Source organism: Balaenoptera physalus (genome assembly GCF_965194825.1).
Source record: "Balaenoptera physalus genome assembly, chromosome: 11".
In the NCBI taxonomy this organism is placed as follows: Eukaryota; Metazoa; Chordata; class Mammalia; order Artiodactyla; family Balaenopteridae; genus Balaenoptera; species Balaenoptera physalus.
Window position 1 is genome coordinate 90,159,595 of NC_138896.1, and position 26,303 is coordinate 90,185,897.

General features: G+C 42.1%; 1 protein-coding gene and 2 long non-coding RNA genes across 8 annotated transcripts in view; 2 read left to right on the forward strand and 1 right to left on the reverse strand.

The window, feature by feature from the left end:
- The window catches only part of LOC309637585, a 418,822-nt gene that overhangs the window by 66,989 nt on the left and 325,530 nt on the right, over nt 1-26,303 (reverse strand). The window lies entirely within an intron of this gene.
- MITF (melanocyte inducing transcription factor) overlaps nt 4,807-26,303 on the forward strand; it is a 223,566-nt gene continuing 202,069 nt past the window's right edge. For 3 of the 6 annotated variants that reach the window (XM_082412298.1, XM_082412305.1, XM_082412306.1), the window contains exon 1: nt 4,873-5,113. In XM_082412298.1, coding sequence (XP_082268424.1) covers nt 5,010-5,113 — 104 coding nt within the window. In that variant the 5' untranslated portion in view covers nt 4,873-5,009. Of the gene's footprint in view, nt 5,114-26,303 lie in introns of all 6 variants that reach the window. The other 3 variants (XM_082412301.1, XM_082412302.1, XM_082412299.1) reach the window with 2 other exon arrangements.
- On the forward strand, nt 5,800-22,015 carry LOC309637562. The gene is made up of 3 exons (XR_014250658.1): nt 5,800-6,746; nt 6,777-19,723; nt 20,919-22,015. It is a non-coding gene; the product is annotated as an uncharacterized lncRNA (long non-coding RNA).

Sequence of the window (26,303 nt, forward strand, 5' to 3'; positions counted from 1 at the left end):
TTAGGGAGTGTTCTAATTTCATTCTTTTACATGTAGCTGTCCAGTTTTCCCAGCACCACTTATTGAAGAGACTGTCTTTTCTCCATTGTATATCCTTGCTTCCTTTGTCATAGATTAGTTGACCATAGGTGTGAGGGTTTATCTCTGGGCTTTCTATCCTGTTCCATTGATCTATATTTCTGTTTTTGTGCCAGTACCATATTGTCTTGACTACTGTAGCTTTGTAGTATAGTCTGAAGTCTGGGAGTCTGATTCCTCCAGCTCCATTTTTTTCCCTCAAGAATGCTTTGGCTATTCAGGGTCTTTTGTGTCTCCATACAGATTTTAAGATTTTTTTTGTTCTAGTTCTGTAAAAATGCTACTGGTAATTTAGTAGGGATTACATTGAATCTGTAGATTGCTTTGGGTAGTATAGTCATTTTCACAATATTGATTCTGTCAATCCAAGAACATGGTATATTTGTCCATCTGTTTGTGTCATCTTTGATTTCTTTCATCAGTGTCTTATAGTTTTCTGAGTACAGGTCTTTTACCTCCTTAGGTAGGTTTATTCCTAGGTATTTTATTCTTTTTGTTGCAATGGTGAATGGGATTGTTTCCTTAATTTCTCTTTCTGATCTTTCATTGTTAGTGTATAGGAATGCAAGGGATTTCTATGCATTAATTTTGTATCCTGCAACTTTACCAAATTCATTGATTAGCTCTAGTAGTTTTCTGGTGGCATCTTTAGGATTCTCTATGTATAGTATCATGTCATCTGCAAACAGTGATAGTTTTACTTCTTCTTTTCCAATTTGTGTACCATTTATTTCTTTTTCTTCTCTGATTGCTGTGGCTAGGACTTCCAAAACTATGTTGAGTAATAGTGGCAAGAGTGGACATCCTTGTCTTGTTCCTGATCTTAGAGGAAATGCTTTCAGTTTTTCACCATTGAGAATGATGTTTGCTGTGGGTTTGTTGTATATGGTCTTTATTATGTTGAGGTAGATTCCTTCTATGCCCACTTTCTGGAGAGCTTTTATCATAAATGGGTGTTGAATTGTGTCAAAAGTTTTCCTGCATCTATTGAGATGATCATATGGTTTTTATTCTTCAGTTTGTTAATATGGTGTATCACATTGATTGATTTGCATATATTGAAGAATCCTTGCACACCTGGGATAAATCCCACTTGATCATGGTATCCTTTTAATGTGTTGTTGGATTCTGTTTGCTAGTATTTTGTTGAGGATTTTTGCATCTATATTCATCAGTGATATTGGTCTGTAATTTTCTTTTTTTGTAGTTTCTTTTTCTGGTTTTGGTATCAGGGTGATGGTGGCCTCATAGAATGAGTTTGGGAGTGTTCCTTCCTCTGCAATTTTTTGGAAGAGTTCAGGAAGGATGGGTGTTAGTTCTTCTCTGAATGTTTGATGGAATTCACCTCTGAAGCCATCTGGTCCTGGACTTTTGTTTGTTGGAAGATTTTTAATCACAGTTTCAATTTCAGTGCTTGTGATTGGTCTTTTCATATTTTCTATTTCTTCCTGGATCAGTCTTGGAAGGTTATACCTTTCTAAGAATTTGTCCATTTCTTCCAGGTTGTGCATTTTATTGACATAGGGTTGCTTGTAGTAGTCTCTTATGATGCTTTGTATTTCTGCAGTGTCCGTTGTAACTTCTCCTTTTTCATTTCTAATTTTGATTTGAGTCCTGTCAAATCAAATAATTGATTTGAGTCCTCTCCCTCTTTTACTTGATGAGTCTGGCTAAAGGTTTATCAACTTTGTTTATCTTCTCAAAGAACCAGATTTTAGTTGTATTGATCTTTGCTATAGTTTTCTTTGTTTCTATTTCATTTATTTCTGCTCTGATCTTTATGATTTCTTTCTCCTTGCTGGATTTTTAAGTGCTCCAATAAGAGGTACATGTGACAAATGTGTAAAAAAAGTAAAGTATTACATAAATATAAGTCATATTATTAATGACAATAATTATAATCTCTAGCCATTGCCTTGGTGCTTTTAACAGGCATGGTCCTTGGATGAAATGTATGGAGCTATTGATCTTTATCACCTTTTTAAAAGAAGAGGCATCTACTCCTAGGGTTTAATTCACTAATGAAGAGGGATTACAGGGGTCATCTGCCAGGAGCCATCCCCAACTTTTTGTTACATGAATTAATGGTATGGAAGTCCACAGAAAACTGTCCATTAAATGGAGTAAAAGGTTTTTAAGGTAATTACTCAAAGCTCTTTTGGTTGCAAGTGACAGAAGTGTAAACCAAAACAGTTCCACCAAAAAGAAAAAAAAATTTTGGTTCATATATCTGAAAAGTCCAAGGATATCTGGCTTCAGGTATGGTTGGAACAGGGAGCTGAAACAATGTTATTGTTGTTTTCTATTTCTCAGTTTTGCTTGTTTCCGCTTCTCTTTGATTGTTGATCGTGTCTCATTCTCTCTCATTTTTGATCAGCTTCCCTTTGGGGCCATAAGTAATAAGCTCTAGCTTTCCTTCCATCCACCACTGTGCTTCCAAGAATCAGACAGTCTTCTCCAGTTGCCCCAGAAGAAAAGTCCCAAGGAGGACTTCTAGTCATGTTAGGGTACTGTGTCCATCCCTAAAGGAATCACCATGGCTAGGAAAATGGACCCATTGATGGGTCAGGACTAGTCACATATCCACTCCCACTGGGTAGTGATGGAACTGTCATGAATAACCCTACTATAGGTAATGGAAGAGTAGGACGAACCAAGAGTAGGATGAGATCAGAAGAAAAGGTGTTTGGGAAAAAATAACAGCTATCTCTGTGTACCTCCAGGCATGCTTACTTAGTTGGAGCTAAGTTCAGGTGTGTTAGCTTTTCTGACAGTTTTTTCCCCTTTGGGTTTGGTCCCTTAGGTCTAGCAGGTCACTACTAGATATAATGACAAAATGGATTGTTTCATTATAGTTCTAAAGAGCTTATAAACTACAGTTCTAACTGAAGTCCTTGATAGCCTTTAAAGGTCAACAGACCAAAATTATGCACAAGAATCTTGTTTTCATCTACATTTTCTGGGGAGAGGGTCCATAGCTTTCCTCACATTAAAAGACTTCTGGTGAACCAAAAGAGTAAGAAGACTCCAGTGTTTCTCAACGCGGGTACCAATGATATTTGGACAAGACAGTTTGTCATTGTGCAAGATGTATAGCATCTCTGGCCCATACCCCTTAAATGCCTGTAATACCCCAAAGTTATTATGATAATCAACCCCTTCTACCACATTCCAACCACCTACAGTTGAGAAACAAGATGAGACTAGGGGTCTAGACTCAATGTTTCCTGCATGTTTTACATTTCCTCTCCCTTCTGGCAGAGAATAACGCTTTTTTTTTTTTTTTAACTTTTAACATCTCATTTCTAGCAGTCTCTATCATGGAATCTGGGATCCCATATTCATGAGCACAAAAAGCCTATTTTTCTTAGGAAGGTTCAGGTTCTGTCATATTTTAATGGTATGGACCTAATGTGAACTTAAAAATGCCTCATGTGAGGCAAACTAGCAAACAGCCAACTCCTGGGAGGTGCCCATCGTAAGTCTAGCCTCCGTAGAGTTTTCTCACAGGGTGATCATTTAATTTATTACTTTTGAAAGGACAAATTCACAGATGAAGTGTTAGTCTGAAAGGAATATCTTCAAGATCTAATAAATAAAACAATGACCATTGAGCAGCATTTTTATAGATTACAAATCACTCTCTTGCATTTGACCTTGCAACAGCTTCAAAAAACAAGTTTGCCAATCTCCTCCTTTACAGATGAAGAAATTGAGGCTTCTAGGAATCAAGTGACAAGCTGACGATTACACAGCACTTTAGAGAAGGACTCGGGATTTCAGCTGTGGGTCTTAGAACTTTAAAAGCCACCCTCTAACTCTCTACTTCCTCCCTGATGCCTCAAAACACTTTTAAAAGGAGGAAAACACCCTACTGGAACTAATCAGAGGGAAAGACTGGAAGTTCAAACGAGCCATAACAGAGCCTGTTAATCTGTTACCTAAATGAGTGCCGGGAAGGTGGGGTGGGGGTGGGGGGTTGACGCTTGTACATTTCATGCGCCCCACAACTGCACTTCTGAAATGTCAGGACAATCTCATTTGAACTCCCCGTCAACTGAGAAATTAAAAGCAGTCAGTGACGACGCTGTTTTGTAACTTCGTGCGTTTTAAAATTAACCACACCTTTCAAGTACCGCTTTAGATTAGAAGTGGCTAATTGGATAAAGGGGAGAGTCATCCAGATGGATGAACAGTATTGTAAAAGCCCAGATTGAGTTAGTTACGGAAAAGGAACGCTCAAGAACACTTTCTACAGTACTGTTTTACTTACAAAGTGAAGGAAAGTTCCTCCACTCAGTTCCAAACCGAGGACAAGTTGATTTGTCGCAGCAGCGCTGGGTAGCATGTAGCCTGATATAAAGTCTGGTTATTTTAAGGGAGGCTTGAAGGCTGAAACTTTTCAGTGTCAAAACCCTTTTTTAAAAAAAATAAGGACTTGGCGTGCCCTCGCGAATGTGTGAGCTGGGAGGAGGAGTGATGGTAGGAGAGCAGGGCTGAGTCCGTTCTTATTAATATTAAATAGCCACGTCTGTACCCTTGAAGCAAGTAGCGAGAGAGGAGGGACAGGAGCTGCTGACATTGACAATGAATCCAAACAGGAGTTGCGCTAGCGGTGTCTACCACGTTGCCTCTGCCCTCGCTTGGCCTTCTGGGAATTGTAGTTTTCGGGGCAGCGGCTTTCCTGGCAAGCCGGGAGTGCCCCGCCCGGCCGGGACTACAGATCCCAGGCGGCGCCGGGCAGCCGCCCCTCCCGCCCGGGTGGGAGTGTAAACTCCGGGCGCCTGGGCTGGCGGCCGCGCGCGGGCCAGCGGGCTGAGTTCTGCACTGCGCGGGGGCGCACCGCTCGGGGACCCAGGCCCCGCCACCTCCCCTCCGCCCCCAGGCTCGGTTCTCACTTTGGAGCAGTGGGAGGACGGGAAGCGGGAGCCATGCAGTCGGAATCGGGGATCGTGCCGGATTTCGAAGTCGGGGAGGAGTTTCACGAAGAGCCCAAAACCTATTACGAACTCAAGAGTCAACCCCTGAAGAGCAGGTGAGTGGTGACAGCTGGAGGGAGGCGCGGCCGGCGCTAGGGAACCCCGCGCCTCCCACCCTGGGGCGAGGAAAGCCGCTCGCCGGGGCTCTGGGACAAGGACCCCGTGCCCTTGCCCCGGGGCAGAGGGCGAACTGATCCCCGCAGTTGGGGGCCGTGACCGCTGGGCCGGTGCGCCAACGGGGTTCTCCGCCCAGGCGCACTTTGGGGGTGCGGCGGGCAGCCCGGGACGGGCCGCGCGGACGAGGGGACCCTCGGTTGGGGATACCAGCTGCTGAGAGCTGTTGGGGGCTGGGGAGTGCCGCGGCGCGGAGGTGGGGGAGGAGGAGCGCCGGGCCCGGACGCTGTCCGGGTGGGAAGGAGGAAAGAGTTTCGAGTGAACCCTTTTCCTGAAGATCCCAGCGGGCTGAGCACTTGGAGAGGGAGAGCTTGGGGTGGATCGAGCGGGATGTTGGAGGGAAGCAATTAGCTCCTGTGTCGTTGCCTCTTAGGAGTCCGATCTCTCTGGGAAAACCCGCCCCAGGCGGCCTCCAGGTGAGGTTTCCCAAGGCCCGCCCCTCACCTTCCCGGCCGCTGCACCCCAGCGCGGGAGGGGCGGGGCCGGGGGCTGGGGGGGGGAGGGGGGCGTGTCTCCTCGTCCAGCTTGAACTCCCTGGGCTATAGGGTCCCGTTCAAATGCAGGCCTTCCCTGGAGGGGAAGAAGCTTTCAGATGGAGGGTTTGGGGAGTGTACCCTGTTGGGCAGCGACAAGTGTTTAATTCTCTGGGGATTTCAAAAACTTTTTGGGAGAGGAATGAAGACACCTGCTGCTCTGGCGCCCCACCACCCCTAGTGCCCACTTCCTATGCTGCCTCCATTTCCACTCGTCCGTCGGAACGGGTTGGGTGTCTTCCTTTCTCTCTGCCCTGTGGCTACTCAGGACATTTCCAGTGTTTACTAAGAGGGAGATGGTCATTTGAGGCCGTGAGTAGAGAGGGTTTAGTTCCAGCTCTCTCAGTTGTGAGGTAAGATGAGGCTGTAACTGGAAGGTTCTGCAGTGCTTCTGCACCCTTCTCAGACCTCCCTTCCCGCCCCTCTCGGTGGGTAGGGCCTGGGTGAAGGGGTCTGGCTGGCAGAGGGGAGGAGGGCCCAGAAATCAGGGTGAATGAAGAGAGACAGCTGAATCAGGAGTGAGGTGGTGTGATCTTAGCTGCTGGGGCACATGGATCTGGTACTTGATCCAGTGTAAAGTGTAGCCAGGTTTGCTTCTTTCAGGGCTGTGTGAGACTCTGAATCCACTTCGGGGAAGAAAATGTGGGAACAGCGCACCCACTGGATGGCTGAAGCAGCCTCTTGGCAGATGCTTAACAGAGATTGGAAGGAAACCTCCTATGCAGTTAGTTGCCTAAAACCAGCCTTTAGTTGATGGTTTCTCTTCATAATGGCTGTTTTGTGTGTGAGCCTAGATTGTGTGCATTGGGGGTTGGGGGTGTGGAGTAATAGCGTGTAAAGGGTATTGTTGGTTATGCTCATTGGGGCTTTATCTGCATTCGGCTGAAGGGACCAGTGTTTTACCGAGCAGTCTCTGCTTTTGCTTCTATAAGCAAATGCTTACATGGCCAGAATGAGGGTGTGTGTGTGTGTGTGTGTGTGTGTGTGTGTGTGTGTGTGTGTGTGTGTGTAGTCCTGAAAGAAATGAATTAACCGGACTGTTTGGAACGTTTTTGATGGTAGCTGATAAATAATATAAATGAGTTTCAGAGAGTGAGGAAAATACCGTCTGGAAAAACCCAAATGAATGTCATGAAACTCACGTTGGAGGATTTGGGGCCTGTTCTTTTTCAGAGTCGGCAAAAAAAAAAAAAAAAAAAAAAAAGACTTGCAAGGGTTGAACGTCCTCAGGAGCTAGCTTGCATGTGTAAGGAAGAATTCGGGGATGTGGGAAGCTCTGGCTTCACATGTTGAAGCTGGAAACAGGTGCGGGACAGAACTGGTGTGCAGAGGAAGGCTAAATTAAAAACGCTGTAAAACTTGTCTGTGGAGCAGACACATGCTCTTTGAAATAAACCAGTGAAATAAAATCTGTGAATAAATATATGGGGTTGGCAAAATTTCCGTATAGTACTGTTTTCCACAGTTGTCTAATGCACTGTCATCAACATCTGTTGTATGACTTTACAAGGGCTGCACGTTCAGGGCCTCCTCGTGGCTTTTTGTCCTTAAGTCTTTGCCGAGGCATCTCCCTTCTTTGAATTTTGCTTGGAAAAAGTTGAAATTGGAAGGTGAAGACTGCTGCAACTATTTTGTCTCTCAGTTTCATTTTCTGGATTGTCTCTTGGAGTTGAAAATATGTCTAGAATCTGCCCACTTGTCACCAACTCCTCTGTCTCCACTTTGGTTCAAACTGCCGCCCACCCTCACCTGGGTGACTGTCTCTTACCTGGTCTCCTGCCTTCATCCTTACCGGCTTTCAGTGGTTTTTTCACACAGGAGCCAAAATGTTCCTGTTAAAACTGGTGTTCAACCTAGGGGTGATTTGCCCCCCAGGGGTCATTTGGCAATGTCTGGAGACATTTTTGGTTGCCACAATGGATGGGGGTTGCTACTGGCCTCTAGTAAGTAGAGGCCAGAGATGCTGCTAAACATTCTCCAGTACTCAGGACAGCCCCACAATGAAGAATTATCTGACCCCAAATTGTCACTGCTGAGGTTGAGAAACCCCCTGTTAAAATGTGTTACATCACGTCATTCTCTCCTCAGAACCCTCAAAACACTCCAGTAGCTCCTAATATCAGTAAAACTCGAGACCCTTAAAATGGTACCAGGCAGATTGTATGGGAAAGCTTCCTGTCTGCTCTCATTGTATCTCTTGCTGCCACTCTCCTGTCTCCCTCTGCTCCAGCAGTCTCCTCACCATTCCTGGAATACTCCACACCCTTCCACCTCTGGGCCTTTGTATGTTGCACTTGCTGACCCCTCTTTCTCTCTTTGTCCAGAGAGCAACAGCATTCGTTCCTTCCCCAGCCAACTTCACATCTTCCTTTAAATGTCATTCCCACCAAGCCTACCTGACCACGCTCTACGCAGTGGCTCTCCCTCCAAACTTGCAGTCTTCCTTGGCCTGCTCTGTTTTTTTCCATAGTACTTACATTATAACCTAGTCTATACTTTTCTAATGTGTTACACTTATGATATGTTTCTCCACACTAGACTGCAGGGCCCAAGGGGGCAGGGATTTCTGTCTCTTCCTTGTTTACTGTGGTGTCCCCAGAGCCTAGAACAGAGTTTCTCAACCTCAGTGCTGTTGACATTTTGGACTGGATCGCTCTTTGATGTGGGGCTGTCCTGGGCATTGCAGGATATTTAACAGCATCCCAGGCCTCCACCTGCTAGAGGCCAGTAGCTCCCCTCCCTCAGCTGTGACAACCAAATTCGTCTCCAGACACCACCAATGTCCACGGGGACAGACTCACCCCTGTTGCAGGTTGACTGGCCTAGGACAATGCCTGGCACAATAGTGTTTTGTCGTTTGAATATGTGTTGCTTTCTCCCTTTGCATCCCACTCAGGATGGGGTGTTTGGTTCCGGTTTCTTTTAAAATAGCTATCCACCAGGGTCTGTCCAAAGAGGAGTTTTATATTCTTCATTTGGGCTAAGCTCAGATGTGCAGGTGTTTGATGAGGAGAGACAGTTTCATTCCTAACCCAGACCTCCTGGCCTTTAGGAGTGTGAAGCTGATGGATTTAGATGATGGGAACCCCGTTTTGCTCACAGTGACTGGCAAAGCTGTATCGTACGTTGGAAGACACACACTATGAGAAAAGGTTCTCATGAAGAACTGTTTGCAGTTTGGTTCCTCCCCAAAGGTTTTTGAAACGTTTGTGTGTTCTTCTGGGAATGAGCCCTGAATGGTGGGTGGCAGAGGAAGAGTGCCGAATATGAGGGGGTGAACCCAGAATTCACACGTTGGCACAGTCAGGTCAGGGTCAGATGTGGAACTGTTGAATGGGCTCCTAGCAGGGAAGGGACTCTCTGTAGGGCTTTGGGTCCTGGAAAAAAAACATTAAAAAATATGGTAGCATCTTTCAGGTTCATGGTTCTTTTGTTTCATTTATGCGGTGCTAAATTCTGTGATTTTGTAGCTGCTAATGCCCTTTTCCTGGGCAGACTTCAGAATTGGCTTAATCTAATTCCAGTTTCTCCTCTACTCAAACTTTTAATAATGGTTTAGATAATGGTTATTTAACTTCCCACAAATAAGAAATGGGAATGAAAGTGAGTATTAGGTTTATGATGGCAGGACGAGATACAGCAGTGGTTCCCAAATGCTGATTCAAAGAGGTGTGTGTGAAGCTGTCACAGGTTTGTGTCGAAATGAGAAAGAAAAAGACTGTTGTGTCACATGTACACTCACACATGTATTTCTGTGTAAGGCTACTGTCATTTCTTGGACTTATTCTGAGATTTTTCCCTCCTGTCTTCCTACTAAACATACCCTTTCGTTTATGAAATGATAATCCTTTCTTGGCAAGACAAAAGTGTCCATCTTTTATTGATTTCTGAAAGTTTTCTTGATTTTTTTATCTGTCCAATCTGCAGGGAACTGCTTTGCATGGAGATTAAGAGCATTGTTCTGGCATTTCTGTCTGTCCCTAATAAGCTGGGTGACCTTGGGGAGGCTGGGTGACCTTTAACCTCAGTTTCCTCATCTGGCAAGTGGGGGGCCTGCCTCCTAGGGGTCTTAAGGACATTAACTGTGTTATTGACTATGCAAAAGTATTAGCATGGTGCTGGGCACATGGCAAGTGCTCGGTAAATGTTAGCAGATGTTGTTCTTGTTGTTATTTCTTTATTACTTAGCAGAGAGTCCTGACCTTCCAGAAAGTGTTCACGTTTGGTTGACTCTGGCTTTCTTCTCTAAGGCCAGTGTTTTTATGCAATAAAATTACCCCCAGTTTGGTAAAACCCTTTTTGCTTTCCTCCTAATGAGGTGCTGCAGATAAATCTTCCGCATTTTATAATTTTGATCCGGTCCTTAACAGTTCCTTTATGCTGGTTAAAAAAAAAAAAAACAGTTGTGGTGTCAGCACATACATACAAATTCATATTCAACATATATCTATTGAGTACATGCAAATTAATACCAATAAACCCAACTAACATTAACTGAGGCCACACTGTGTGCCAGCCTCTGTTCTAAGTGTTTTTATGTGTGTTAATCTTGCAAAACCCACATCAAATGATAATAATAAATGAGAAAAATAGTGTTGTTAATTATAATTTTGAAAACAGGTAAAACTTATGCAGTGCTTACTACATGCCAGGAATGATTCTGAATATTCTACTTCTCTTAACGCAGTTAATTCTCACTTCAACCTTTGGTGTATGTATTTTTATTATTCTCATTTTACAGAGAAGGAAACTAAGGCATAGCAAGTAGATGGGCCTGGGTCTGGCTCTGGGCCCGTGCTCTCATGAGCTAGTCTGTGCTGCCATGTGCAAGGCGCGGGGCCTGCCCATGGGGAATCAGGCTGCACCTTCTCCAAAACTTGCCTCAGTGGCGTGAGGGAAAGAGAACATGTAGATCCAGCCAAACAAACAGGATGGGGTGTGATCACCGTGGGGCGTGGGCATCAGCAACGGGAATTTAATACAGGAAGGGAAATTGAGGCTCAATCTTGTCAGTGAATAAGGGTATTCAATTGTGCCTTGAAGGTCGAGCAATACTCAAATATATTTCTTTATAACATTAAATAAAACGTTAGATGCCTTGGAAGGCATAAGCTTAAAACAGACTTCTAGGATTTCTGATTGCCTTTTATATGTCTAACCAGAATCCCAGCTCTTCCTTGTGGTCTTTGGGCACCTGGGGTGGCAGAGACTGGATGCATGTGGACAGGTTCAGAAGTAGCTGTGCTTAAGTGCTGTGCCCACGGCTTTGCCACTTAACTCCCGTGTCTGCGTTCAAGACAAGACGCTTAGCCTCTTCGAGTCTCGATTTCTTTACCTGTAAAGTGGGATCAGTAGAACCATCCTCTTAGGGTTGGTGAAGTTTTAAACGTGAGAAAACACATGTAAAAGTGCTTTGCAGGGTGCCTAGCACATGTTAGTAAGTAATATCAGTTCCTTCTCTTCTACTTTACCATGATTGCAATTTTCCCTCTCCTCATAACAACAATAAAGCATGTACAGAATTACGTATCTGAAGCAAAATAGACAAGATTGGGGTGCCTTAACTTGGCAGATGTTCAGATCTTATTATGCAAATTGCTTGTGTGGTATGATTAGATGGAAAACTTGATTAAAGTGGAATTCTAAGTGTTGGTTTTGTGTGTTATTGGAGATTTCCTTTTCCTGAGTACTGCTATTTATAGAATTATTTAAGTGTATGTATGTGTGTGTGTTTTTAATTCCCTTTGAGTTCTGCAGGGCAGTTTGCACAGGCTGATGTTTATATCTGCTCCAGTTGTGCAAGAAGTGGAAAATATCCTTTTTTTAGAACAGGTCACATGTGCTTACTGTCAGGAATAGGACCTCAGTGTAAAAAAATGTATCTTGGGACAAATCAAAGTTACTAAATTTCTGCTTCCAACTGCTTTGTTTCAGAACTGGCGGTATTAGGATAAATAATAGGGGAAAAAAAAACTCTGGCTAAATGTTTTTTGTCATTTTTCAAGGACAGTAAGCAAGAGTTTCATTTGTTTTGTGTGTGTGTTTTAAGTATAAAACGTACTTTGCTGTTAGGTCTGTCTCATCGAACTAAATTATAAAAATATGTTTGACTCATCTCCAAATATGCATTATTTGAAGAAAATAGTCCAGAAGGCAGGTCAAAGATAGTTAATGTAGTCACCACAGGCTTTTGATATTGTAAAGACAAATGTGAAGTTTATAAGGAGGACTTTGTGAGTCTGGTGAACACTGTGTCCTTGAGGGCAAGGAATTAAAGCAAGCCATGAAGTCTGCATCTTTCCTGAGGCAGCTGAGGGCTGAGGGTGAGAGGACCTGCAGGCAGGTCTGGGATCTCTGTTGAAACTCCCACACCTCTTTCTGTTCCTGAGGACTTGGGCAGGAGGACCAGGCTCCTCATTTCTCTAGGTTGGGTCTTAAACATGGCTTCCTTCTTTCTTTGCTGCGTCTTTCCTTCTGTGACCTTTCTTGCACATCATGAAGAATAAAGACGTACACCTTTGGAGTTGTTTACACAGAAGTTGAACCCAGGGCAGGCTGAGAGAGATGCAGTGCTTTGGGGAGTGGTGATACTGGTGAGAGAAAGACACACAAGGATATAAATGGTACCTCAAAGTCGTGAGCCCCTGTTGTCTTCCCTAAGTCATTTCTAAAACGTCCCTCAGTCACTTTCAGCAAAGGCAGTATCACTTTGGGGTCAGAAGGACCTGGATTTGTTTGTTTTTCTTCTCTTCCTTCCCTTCCTCCTTTCTCTCCCTCCTTACAACATTTATTTATTAAGTGCCTATCGTGTGACAGCTTTTCACCAGCTGTAGGGAATCAAAAGTAGAACCAGACAGAGTAGGTTCCTGCTAGTATGGTGCTCCTGTCTTGGAGGTGGGGGCATAGCTAATAATGAACTAAATAGATGAACAAGATAAGTTTTGGTGCTATGAAAACTAAATAGAATGTTACTGATAGAGTGTGACTGGGAAAGAAGGGGCTTTATTGGGTGGGTCTTTAGGAATGACCTCATGGAGGAAGTGATTTTGAGGCACTGAATGTCTGAGTTAAATGTGCAGATCTTGGTGCTGTCACTCATTAGCTGTGTGACTTTGGACAAGTTGGCCAACCTCTCTGAACCTGAGTTCCCTCCTCTGTAAAATGGAGCAATAGCTACCTTGCAAGGGTGCTGTGAAGATGAAAGGTAATGCGTGTAAAGAGTTAACAGTAGGCTTGATCTTATAGTTGCTCAGGAAGACACATAGGACTGGTTTAAGGTAATTTTAAGGTAATATATGAATAGTAGAAGAAGAAACGCAGACATTAATCTTCCCCATAAGTGTTTATAACTTGGTCTTAAGTGTTTTCCTGATGTCAAGTGAGTCAGAGATATATACTTGTCTTCATAAATCTACCCCTGGACTAAACGTGGAGATGGGTCTTGTTATTTTTATTATCCTTTCTTTCCTCCAGGATCATCTTACTCGAATTGTCCCCTTGCTCATCTCACTGTTGTTGCATTGAGATCATTCAGGTCTGAGCATACTTCCCTTATGTTTAGTTTAGGAATGATTTTTGGCTGCATTTTGAATTACTTTTTGGCACAAAGGAGAGGTCCAAGTCATCTAGGATTAAACAGTAAAACCTGAGATTGATTTCCCCAAAGACGCACACCACAAACAAATGACCCATGTAGAACTCCTGACTCCCAGTCCTGTGTTTCAGCCTCTAGATCACACGCTTCCTGTCTACACTGATGTGAAAATGTCAGCGTTGGTGCAGAAAGGAAAAGAAGCCTCTTCTCCCACACACCACTTCGACCTTTCACTAACATTGACATCCACAGGCAATGGTGTGTTTTTAATTCGACCCTTTACGAAAGAAATCTTCAAAACATTCGAATTTCAGTAGCTGTGTTCTTTGACTGAAGTGCCCACGGAGTGGTGACTTTCAAAAGGAAAAAATCCTGGGTCATGTGGGAACAAATATTTTAAATCCAAACGTAGTGAGTTGTAGGTTTAGGGAAGGCACTGGTAGAATCATGTCTTTCTATAAGAAAATTGTGGGTTATTGAGCAATTTCAGGAAGGCATCTGTGGCCTGGGCCCTCCCCGCCCCCTCCCCAGAGTGGGATAACTTGCTGACTCATTCACACACATTCCCCTATTTTCCCACGTGGTCAAGGGCAGATGGGAAAGGTGCTTGTCCCCACTGGTGGGAACATGTGTAGCTGTTGTTTGTAGGATAGGTTTTCCTTCTGGGAAGCTTAACTCGCTTCCATGGGAAGAAGATTTGAGGCAGAGAAGATTTATTTAGCCTGATGGTTAAGGTTGTATGTGAGATAAGGATAAAACAGACAGACAGGAATGCTCTATTTACTTCGGTACCTTTATTGTGATATGTTCCTAAATATTAACTGGTTCTAAAAAGTATGTTTTTCAAAACATACATTTTATTTTTATAACTGGTGATTTGAAACTTGGTATAGGGAAGAGCACACAGAAATCCTAAAGATGATTTTCCTGTTTAATTTGGAATCTAGTGCAATCTCCATATAGTCTACCTGGGCACCTCAGTGAGCTGTGGCCACCTTGTTCCTCTTGCATGAGTCTGTCCCAGACAGCTGGAGATAGTATTCACAGACACACCAATATTGTACAATCCCTTCTCCATCAAAAGGACTGGGTATATTTTTGTTCTATTTTTTTTGCATTTGAAGTTTTTCACCAATGATGAAAAGGTATTATTTCAGGGTCAGCTTTGCCCTGTGGTATTGCTAAGCCTGCATAATCACACCACCTAAATTTAGAATATTGGCACCTCAGCCAATAGAACACTTTGCAACAAATTTATAATACGTGGGGCAGAGAATGACTATGAATAAACATTAAAATAGTATTGGCCAGTTAGGGTCATTTACTTTCAAGGGAAAAGGATGACATCAACTATGCATTCTTGAAAATTCTATTTATTTTTCAAGGTAGAGTTTACAGTAGCTTATGTAAAACAGTCTCTAAAAATATAAGCAACTTGGCACTCTTCTTGGTGCCATTCCAAATAAAAGTTGGCCCGTTTGCTGCAAAGAAGTGTGCTTGGAGAGTAACTTGGAGAGACTGGCCACTGGCTTGTGGTGTATTGATAATCGGTGGGTAGACTTTTTGGAACCACATCTTGCATCACCTTGGCATGGTCATTAATCCACTGGTCTTTAGGTGGATAAACACTAATCATGTCTTATCTAGATAAAAGCTAGATGTATAAATGCTAAACGATGGGGTCTTGGAATGCAATTCTAATGATACTGATTGTGTGTGGATGCTTTAAATCCTTGTTGATTCAGAAATGAATGAGAGAGAGGATTTGATGGTGCTTGCTTGGTCATAGTATCATAGTCACTAAAATGCATGCTTTAATGGTAGGGGGCTGAGTGGCAAGCACAATTAATTGGGATTTGTTTCTGGGGTCAGCGATGCACAGGTCACTCTGCTGGCTTAGGGTATCCCTCTTTCTCACTCTTGGGTTCATATACCTGACATCTTTCTAATCAGATCTCACTGGCAGCCAGCTTCCCTTTCCTTATGCATTTCCCCTAGTGGACAGTAGAGGAAATGTATTTTGCCTGCCTGTAATCACTTTTCCAAATTCTTACAACAACCCCTTCCCACATGCTTAGCCCACGTGCTTGAGTGTCATGGCTTTGGGGTGGAGAATTTGACACAGACTTAGCCACTCTTCTATATCACAGGGGTTGCTTTCAGGGAGTTACACATTGACTATGTCACGCATCCCAGGGATCTGATTGGGTGCTAACAGAAAGAGAGTCTCCCTTTATTTCCGTTGATCTTGAACTTGGGAAGGTGTTGTGCTCGAGAATAAAGCCTTATCTTGGAGGCAGAGAAAAACAAAGTCCTTGTATTGGGTTAATGTTAGTTGCTATAACAAAGTGGCAGGCGATAGTCACATAGGTAGTAGTTCCTGGTTGGCAGACAGCTTTCCTCCGTATGACAAATCAAGAACCCAGGCTCCTTCTATCTTCTGGTTCTGCCATTGCCTAGAACCCTGGCATCTTTTGTGTCTGCTGGTGGAAAGAAAGAGGAGAAGGCACAACTAAGGTCCCAAAGTGACAGGCATCACTTTTGCTCACATTCTTTCGGCAAGGACCAGGTTCATACCGAGATCTGGATGCAGGGGTGGGAACTGGGGAATAGAGACCCCAGCTGGACATCAACACCACTGTCCTAGAAAAGAAAACACCCTTGTGGTGGACAGCTAACCATCACTGCCATGGTCCTAGTAGTAGGGTTTTGGCTTCTGGATCAAGTTGTGCCTATCTTTGGTTAGGTTTATCTTTGGAATTTTCTGTTATTTTATCAATAAATTCTTTTTCTGAGTAAATTCGGTTAATTTGGATTTTCTGCCACCTGAGTGGGGGCTGCCCGAGCTGATCCGTTCTCAGAATCCCACCTCTATGCAGTGCTTCCTGTTCCAAGTTCATGGATTAAATCACTGCCTCACTTCCCAACAGCAACAACACATCCGTCACTACCACCACCACCTTAGAGCAATGGTTTTCAAAATGTGGCCCGCAGACCAGCAGCTTCAGTGTCACTTAAAAACTTGTTTGAAATGCACATTCTCGGACCCTACTCCAGTGCCTCCTGAATCGGAAACTGTTGGTGGGGAGTCCCAGCAGTCTGTGTCTTTTAGCAAGCCCTCCAGGAGATGCTGATGCACACTCAAGTTTGCAAACTACTTCCCTAATGCTTTTACCATAAATCCTTTGTCTCCACATTAAATTGTTCCTGTTTTGGAATGAAAAATATCCTGGATTGGAGTGCATTTCGTAAAAAATGGCATGTTGCTTGTTATGGTCAGGCTAGAGATGATCATTGATAATAATCACTCACTGATTAAAAAAAAAAAAAAAAAAAAGGAAAATCCCCTCTAGAAAGTTAGCTATCAGATTTAGGTTAATGAAACCAGGTAGGATGCTTGGTTGTCCAGACGTGATCTCTAAGAGACTTGGAGTTAAGCTAGCTGTACCACCACAAGGAGCCCTGGCCCAGATCTTGGAGGGTTGTAGTTTAATGGAGACTCACAAAGTGTGAAACTTGAAGCACACTGCAGTCACTTGACTGAATGATTTGGTGGAGAAACAGGGTAATGGTGGTTATGAGTGTGCCCACATGACCAAATTGTTTTTCACAAAACTTCTGCTGAATAAAATTTGAAATACGACTGTCAGCCTGTTTTCCCTTCTTAATGAATTCCAGACAGTTTGTAGAGTGTGGGAGCTTCCAAAACAGAGGGGCGGGGTGACTGCGACCAGGCAGCCTCTGTTTTGTCACATGTTAGGGTGTCCTGACATAACAGATCGTCCCCCTCATCCTGAACCTCACCAGGCCATCCTCATTTCAGGTGGAGAGGGATGTTGTATCAGAACAAGTAGGACCTATAGGGCAGTTCTGGACTCCTTATTTACCAGGAAATTCAGCCTACTCTTATTTTTAATCCACTAAAACCCAAACATTTTTATTTTTTATTTTTTTCCCTTTTGCTGCATGCTGACCTTCTCCACACAAAAAGCCCTGATGCTTTTTGGCAAAGAATCTGTTCTTATTGTAAACTGGTTAAGAGCTCTAACCAGTCTAAGAAGTCTAGAGTTCTGGGTTTAACCTTCAGAGAGAAGAAGGATTTTTAACTTAAATTTCAATTTGACCACTTACTAGCTTTTTTTCTCTTTGGGCAAGTTATTCTTGTAGCCTCTATTTCAACAGAGGACTAAGTGGGGTGAGTGGATAATAGTATGATCTAAGTTGTAGTTAATTGTGTGGATTAAAAGAAATACTTGAGTAAAATCCTCAGCCCGAAGCCTTGGCTCTTGTGCTCATAACCTGGCCCTCATTCTGGTTCCATCTTTGCCCACAGCACCAACAAGGTTTTTGACTTGAAATGACTTTTTAGTTTTAGACACTGTCATTAAGAGAAAACGACTCAAAGGCAATCAGCAGGAAACAAGAGGGTCCATAGAAGAGAAGGGAAGTAGGGCCAGATCATTCCTCGGTCGGATGATCAACATCAGGACCTTTGGGAGTGGATGCAGATCACATAGTGGTGAACTTTGGGATGCCTAACAGGGAGGTATTTAAAGACAGCACGTGCTATTTACAGGTAAGGCATTACTTTTGTTGCCAGAACAGTCTTTGTCTTTATCAACATGTTTCCTTTCATCGTAATGATAGACTATAGCTAGGTGGAGGAATAAATAAGATGCACTAACTGGGGTTTCACAACACCGTGCAGGGTAGAAGCCGAGCTCCACGGCTGTGTCCACACAGGCATCTGTCATTCCTAACTGTCACATTTAAACTTGGCCTGTAGTGAGTTCCTGCTTTATCTTTTCACATTTCACAAGACAGCCTCATTATACAGTTACCTCTATCCAGTATAAGCCATAATACCCTGTGTTCTTGAATCTCAAAATCTTTATATCTTTCACTCTTCTAGGATTTTTCCCTCCTAGTAGCACTGCGTAGCGAGGCTAGGTACCCACACCAACACGATAGCTTGCTCTGCTTTGCTTTTTTCCAGCTTTATTGAGGTATGATTGACAGATAAGAACTGTGTATATTTCAGGTGTATAACTTGATGCTTTGGTATACATATACATTGTGAAACGATCACCGCAATCAGATGACATGCTTTGCTTGAGCCTCACAAAATTTCTTCCCCAAACCTGTGGCTAAACCGATCCCTGGAAAGCAGAAAGGGGGATTAGCTTGAAGAGCCACCATCTTTCTTAGAAGGAAAATTCCCATTATCTTGCACACATAAGTGGATGTCTTCATCAGTTACAGCTTAAGACGCGTTACCTCAGTAACGAGGGTCCCTGCCTCATTGGCTGGCTGGGAAGATTCAGTGAGGTAATGAGAGTACTATCTGTAGTCAAGGGCGCAGTAGATGCTGCTGCCCCAATTACCGCTCCACCTGCTGCTGTACCTGCATTACTGCTGCTCTCTGCCTGCTACTGTACCCAGGGGCTACTCCTGGGGTCATTGCCATTAGAATTCAGAGGTTTACATAGAATGAAAGAAGTGGTTCATCTGTGTAGGTGCTGCTGACTCTACCATTGTTTTGTCACTCTTAAGTACATATAGTCAGTTCTCACAACCAACCATATAGTCAGTTCTCACATGTTTGGGATTTATGCAGTGAGTTTTCAAACCTGGACTTGGACTTGGCTGTCACTCAGCAGTCTTCCGGACCACTTCCTCCAGCTCTCAGCTGTTGTGTGCAGAGGGATGGGAACTAGTTTGATTACCAATTAATGGGAGACATTTTCTACCAGAAACCATACATATATTCATACAAGCACATACAGGATTCTCAAAACAGTATTTTTCAGAGTATCTTCAGCTTTTCTGTGGTATTGTCCTGACTAATTGAAATTTGGTTCTTGACTAAACAGTTCCTTTCCTGAGTTTTATAACGAAACAGGGAAAATGACAGTTTCCCTCTTTCCATGTAATTGAAACACCCCTGCCTCCTCCACACCCCCCTAACCACCCCCCCCCACCCACACACACACAGAGGTGAAAGATGCGTAGAGTTAGATGCTTTAGGGTGAGATCCAGTGTGCTTGGGGAACTCAGGAGCACAGGACAGAAGGAAGCCTGAGAAGGATGGTCAGAAACCACCCAGTGTGATGGGTTTCTGAGCGCTATGTTTTTGTGAGAGAAGAGGATCAATCAGCTGTGCTGGCTGGAGTTAGAATGAAGATACCCATAACTCAGGGAAGAAGAAATGGACAAGGCAGTTTGGGGAGTTTTCAGAGTAGATTTATTTCTTGGATGTCTCAAGAGGTGGACGTGAAGAGATCTAACTCTCCCTCTTATTTTTTCAGAGTCATGGTTTGGGAACTATTTGGAAGATCCTTCGGTAAATTTTCCTTGCCTATGAGGTAAAATGATATTGAGTAAATATTTATTGAGTCTACTGTGGAGTCAGGAGATAGTGGTGAACAAAAAGGGTCAACCGTAAACTGCCATTGCTTTTGGCAGATGGGTGGCTGCCAAGGGCTGGCACGGAACCCAGATCAGGTCATCAAAGGCTAGAGGAGCTCTTTCTGGGGGAAGAAAAGAGCCCACTTGGTTGTCACATCAGTTACCCTGTGAAAGAAATACATTTAAGTGATTTATTTATTTATTAAATAAGAGTAGTATGTTATTTAATCCAATACATCCAAAATAATTCCAAGTCAAAATGTAATCAGTATAAAAATTATTATTATTTTTATGGAGGTGTAATTGACTTATAACATTATATTAGTTTCAGGTACACAATGTAGTGATTCAGTATTTGTATATTGTATATTTATATATTGTCATGTATATTGGGAGATGATCACCACAATAAATCTAGTTAATATCGGTCACCATACATAGTTACAAAATTTTTTCTTCTTGTGATGAGAACTTTTTAAAGATTTATTCTCTTGGCACCTTTCAAATATGCAATACAGGATTTTTTGTTTTCTTCTGATTTTTATTTAAAAAATTATTTTTTAAAAATTGAAGTATAGGTGATTTACAGTATTATATTAGTTTCAGGTGTATAGTATTGTGATTCAGTATTTCTACAGATTATAGTCCATTAAAAGTTATTGCAAGATAATGGCTATAATTCCCTGTGCTATGCAGTATATCCTTGTTGCTTACTGCAATACACTATTATTAACTATAGTCACCATGCTGATTACATTCTCATGACTTATTTATCTTATAACTGGAATTTTGTATCATTTGAGTGCCTTCAGTCTTTTGCCCACCCCCAGTCCCTGCCTCTGGCAATCACCATTCTGTTTTCTGTATCTATGAATCTATGAGGTCCTTTTTTTTTTTTTTTTTTTTTTTTAGATTCCACATATAAGTGAGATCATATATAATGTAAGAGATCATGTATAGTATATGTGAGAATATATTTTAAACTGATATTCACTGAATGCAGCCTTTAGCTCTTACCTTGTTTTATGTGTGTTTCTGTTTAAAGACACTTTATTTAATAATTACTGACTCATTAACATTGAACTCATGGCCAACAGCACTGTAAGTCATGTCTGAGGGAGCTTATCTGACACTTGCGCTTTTCTCCGTAAGGCACCTCACAGCCGTCTCATGCCCAGCAACACTAGACTGCACTTCAGCACTAGGTAGGCTTGGAGGTCGTCAGTAAAGTCACCAACAAAAAATACAAAGATGCAAAAAGCATAGCACTAAATGGACCCCCCCGCCAGAGGACACTTGTTTACCATGTGAAAACTGAAACAAGGAGACACAGGATCGCCTTGTTTGACCTCGGTTGGGAATGCATGTTGTGGGTGGCTCAGATTTCTCACTTCTCTGTCCACAAATGACTGTAAAAATGCTGCATATATTAATTTTGGGGTTACAAATACATTTTAGTGATAGGTAAATTTGAAAATAGGGAGTCCACGAATAATGAGGGTTGACTGTATTCAAAATTGTTTTCTTGTGCCTGTCTTTCTCTGGCAGTTCTTTGTCTGAGCTAAAAAACATGCTCACTGGGGAAAACATTTTTAAACACTGTCTGCGTCAACATTGTTGTGGACTATACATGAAGCCACAATAATCAAGCTTTTCCAGATACCCAGTCTTCTGTTTTTACGAGTTTATTTGCCAATAAAAATGACCCATCAAAAAAAAAAAAAAAAAAAGGCCCATCACTTCCAGATCTTTAAAGTTGAATGGGGCTGTTCAGATATGTTACTCTTTATTTTGGCATAATTTCTAGTGTTCTTTAGAAGGTGGAGAGTGAGAATGGGGACCTGGGGAAAGAGCACAGAGAAATTGTGGGGATCACTGCTGAAGAATCCAGCAGAAAGCAGTAAAATGGCTTAGAAATTCTGGTGCAGGCAGTTTTTGAAGTAACCAGGCTCAACTTACTCATGGCCTAGAAGATAAAGGTGATGTTTTTGACTTCTCAGTGTATTGAAAATTAGCATATTATAATTATAAGGCTAGTCATTATTGTAAACATTAACTGAGTACTTGTTTAGAGTGCTTGGAATTCTTTTAGGAAGGAAGGAAGAAAAGAATTGTTTTCAGTAGGTCCAGTAGTTTCGAGTGACATAGCAGATAGATCACACAATTTAATAACAACAAAGAAACACAAACAACAACAATAATAACAGCAGCACCTAGCATTTCAGAGTCCTTACTACAGGCTGTGTCTTGTGTTAGTGCTTTAATTTCTTCTGCATTTTGGAAACCGAAACCCACTGGGGTTAAAGTGATGAAAATTATAGAACATTGGAGTTAAAGTATTGAAAGTTGCGTCTTTTTCTGCCTTGCATCTGTACCTTTTGCATTTTCATAACGTATCCTTGTGTATTATAAAAAGAATGGCTTCTTCGTTTGAAGCAACATGGATGGACCCTAGAGATTGTCATACTGAGTGATGTAAGTCAGACAGAGAAAGGGGAAAGATTGTATGATATCGCTTATATGCGGAATCTAAAAAGAAATGATACAAATGAACGTATTTACAAAACAGAAACAGACTCACAGACTTAGAGGACAAACTTATGGTTACCAGTGGGGAAGGGTAGACAGAAGGGATAGTTATAGAGTTTGGGATTGACATGTACACACTATTATATTTAAAAAGGATAACCAACAAGGACCTACTATATAGCATGGGGAGCTCTGCTCAATGTTATGCGGCAGCCTGGATGGGAGGGGAGTCTGGGGGAGAATGGATACCTGTATATGTATGGCTGAGTCCCTTTGCTGTGCACCTGAAACCATCACAACATTGTTCATCGGCTAAACTCCAATACAAAATAAAAAGTTAAAAAAAATAAAAAGAATGGCTTCTTTACTTTGTATGTGTATGTATATATGCATATGTGTGTGTGTGTCTGTCTGTCCATCTGTCTTAGTCCTGGGATAAGGAGGGTACCTATGTAATTTTTTTTTTCAGATTTTTCTTGTGTTAGAAAAGTCAAGAAGCTGAAACAGCAGGAATGAATAACTCAGATCTAGTTGAATTACAAACATATTAAGACATGTACTAGGTACATTTCAAATGCTTTGTATATTTAATTCTGTGAGGTAGGTAGGATCCCATTTTAAAAGAAACTGAGGCTGCGCCATCTTAAGTCACTTGCCTAAGGTCATTCAAATAAGGGTGGAACCAAGACTTAAACTGGAGGACTGTCTAACTTCAAAGCTTACCCTCTTATCTGCCCTGCTGAAGTGGTTACTGTATATATTGGGGCATGGAAGGGGGAGGCAGGATAGGAAGAGATCAGGGGCAACAACGCATGTTAATTTTGGAATAGGAAGAGGACTAGGTGTCTGATGAAGCAAAGGGAGACTCTGGGTATGGTTGAACATCTTAATCCAAGATAAATAGATCTATTAAAGGTGCTCACAGAGTGCTTGGCTGAATAGTCCTTTGTTTTCAAAGCTGTTTCTGATGATTTAAAGGAGGTAGGCTGTGAAGGCTTCAAGAAAGGTAGCAAAAGATGGGATGGTGGATGCTTAATTATTCACAAGGGTGTGGTATTAAGTTACAGATTTTCCTCATTCCTCATTAAAGATCTTTGAATGGCCCTAGTTGGTGACATCAAGAAGTCTTGTCTACATACCCATCCTTGTGGGCTACCATGGAACATGTAGCTCCTAACATCTTGATGTTTTCCATTCATCTCTCTATTTTTCCCCTCTAACCTGAGTTGTTAATTGCTTTCCCTGTATGTCTTTATGAAGTCGTAGCCAGTCTATTACGTTCTGGACTGTTTATCTTTGAATGCCAAAGGTCTTGAAACATCATAATGTTGTGTAATGAACATAACTTCTGCCTTGACACGTGGGCATTAAGAACATTAGTCATTGCAACGTATTGAGTTAAATATTTTCAATAATAGGATATAATGATCTAATAGAGAAGGAGAAGTTATAAAAATACTAGATGGTGGCTTTAACGATGAGTCGTATATATACTCAGTGGGTTCCAGCAGTGATAGGTTAGACATTCACCGAATGAATGTAAAGGCATTCTTACTTTTTATTAGTGGGAAAGGAGAAAGACCAACACTAAAAAAAAGAAAACACTTAATTCTCATGCATACTAAGAAAAATGTAAAACATTTGAGTTTTCAATGCTTCTGCTCCTGATTTACTACCTCACATGCATCTTTAACTGCCACGAGAAAAGTTGGAGATTTCCATGAGATATTATCAATAGGGACTCCTGGGCTGCGTCTTGTCAGGAAGCCCTTAGTCTTTCAATGATCTGTTTTTTGTAGAGCATCAGGTCATCCTCTGCAACACCATCAGAAAGCCAGGGATTTCCTGAGTGAATGAACGAGGTGGGTCTTTACTTGTGGAGTTGATTTTATGAAGAGTTTTGGTCAGCATTAGTCGTTATGAAACGATGTGCCTGCTGCCCTGGTTTATCTCTCTAGACATCTCCCCATGGCAGAAGATGGAATCCTCGTCTCTCCATGTCTCTGGGCATCTAAAGATGTTAGAGCTTCATTGGTCTATTTCTTGCTAGGGAGTGTTCAGTAGATACTGGTCTTCTCTGAGGGAATATTGTCTAGTTGAGTGTTTGGTAATCAGTACTCTTATTTCTTGGGGTTGGGAGGTCTAAACTGGAGATACTGGGTGCTAACTGTCCTCTACCTTGCCAGAAATCTTCAGTCCTACCGGTAAAAAACTTCTGAGCTAAATACCTTTTCTTTCCTAGAGAGGTTACAACCAAGAAATTGTTTTAATTTCAGACTAGAGAGCGTAAACTGTGCCTGTGGCTGCTGTTAAAAGTTTCTTAACAGCCTGGTTATTTTCAAAGGATGTCCAAGTCAAATATATCACTTATGGGAAAAATGTTCTTTTCCAGTATGACATCATGTACAAGTTGATAGTTATCTTCATGATCAATGTATGACATTTTGGGTGTTGGAGAGTGTGTGGAAGGGAAATCAGGGAAATCTGTGGTAATACTTCTGGAAGGATTATTGATCTCTTAGTCCTCCTGTATGTGATTTTCAATTTATTTGCTCTCATTATTAACTGAATGTGTAGATAAAGAGGTAGTTTTGAATGGGAGCCAAGTAACCTGTTGATGTAAGTCTTTTTTACCTTTTATGATTCCCATTGTTAGCACCTCCCTCTTTGCTGGCTGGATTCTCTGTCATTTTAAGTAGGCAGCAATTACTGGTTTGTTCAAGAAGCTGGCTCCTGCTGCCAAGAATCCTATTAATTATCACTCCATCTCTCATTTAGTCTTCCTAGTGTTGAGGGAAGGTGCATGTAAGCGTGTGGCAGAGCAGCTACAATCGCATCTTTGTAATCATCTCCTTTCTGAGACGGTTCAGTGTACTCAATGTTCAGCCAAAGGGCTGAGGCAGCCATGGTGAGTCTTTTCAACTCTTCTATAGGTTGTTTGGTCAGTCAGGTTTGGTGTGGTTTTCTTCTCCCTCTGACTCTGACATGAGTAAAAGGTAATGGGTGGCATTTATATTGGGAGTTCAGACCTGTTCCAGGTCCATCTGTGAACTCAGATGGGACACCTTGAAATTACTGCAATGGTTTTTTCACGAGCTGTTTTCTCTCTCTGGGGAAAAGGAGACCATGGAATTGACTGTCTTCAAGAAGGTAATGCAAGTAATAACCAAAGTAACTCAGTTTTTACAGGTTCTCGTATAGCATATGTTTTTTTGAAGAGTGACAATCTTTGTATAATATTGAATCTTTGGTTCTTGTCATTTACAAATGGTTAGATTGCTTTCTGTCTGTTTTCAGAAATGTTTACTTATTTCAGCGACATTCTTTTTTTCAGACGTTCCACTGGGTCATTTGATTAGGTTTGGGGTGCTTATGCTTCCTTTTCCACTTTTTCTGTTTTTTTTTTTTTGGCAGCGTTGGTGTTTGAAGCTGTTGAAGTGATTCACTGCAAAGTGAATTAATTTTCCACGTCTTCAGATGTGTTTTCCAGTTGCCCCCAAGTTTCTTTTCCCCCCTCTCATATGATTCTGCATTCGTAGTTCTGTCATTCTTGCTGGATCCAGTATAAACGCTGATGTCACTGAATTTCTTAAATTACAGCTGGTGGGGATTAACAGAAATTGTAAGAGAATACCACTTCCTCATTTTGCTGTTTTCTTGACTAATTATTGTCCTTTCAAGTTCTGTAGGAGGATGGGGGTTTGGAAGTAAGTTCTCTGTCTTGAAGTTAAAACAGCACTTTTCTGTTAATGTTATTCTTCAAAAATAATTTGGTTTTTACGATGCTACCCTAATGTGCTCTTTAATAACCTCGGATATACTTTCCCCACTTAGGATTTTGCACATCGAGTTGTCTTCTGTCCTGGGTGAAGGGTTTTGAATACTTCCCTTAAGTTTCCTTATATAGAATATTTTTACTCAACAGCCCTTCGCCAGCTCCAGGCTGTTAATGGTAGTAGGTGAAGTGTTGTGATTCATTTACGATTTTCTCCAGAGCCTTTTGTTCTT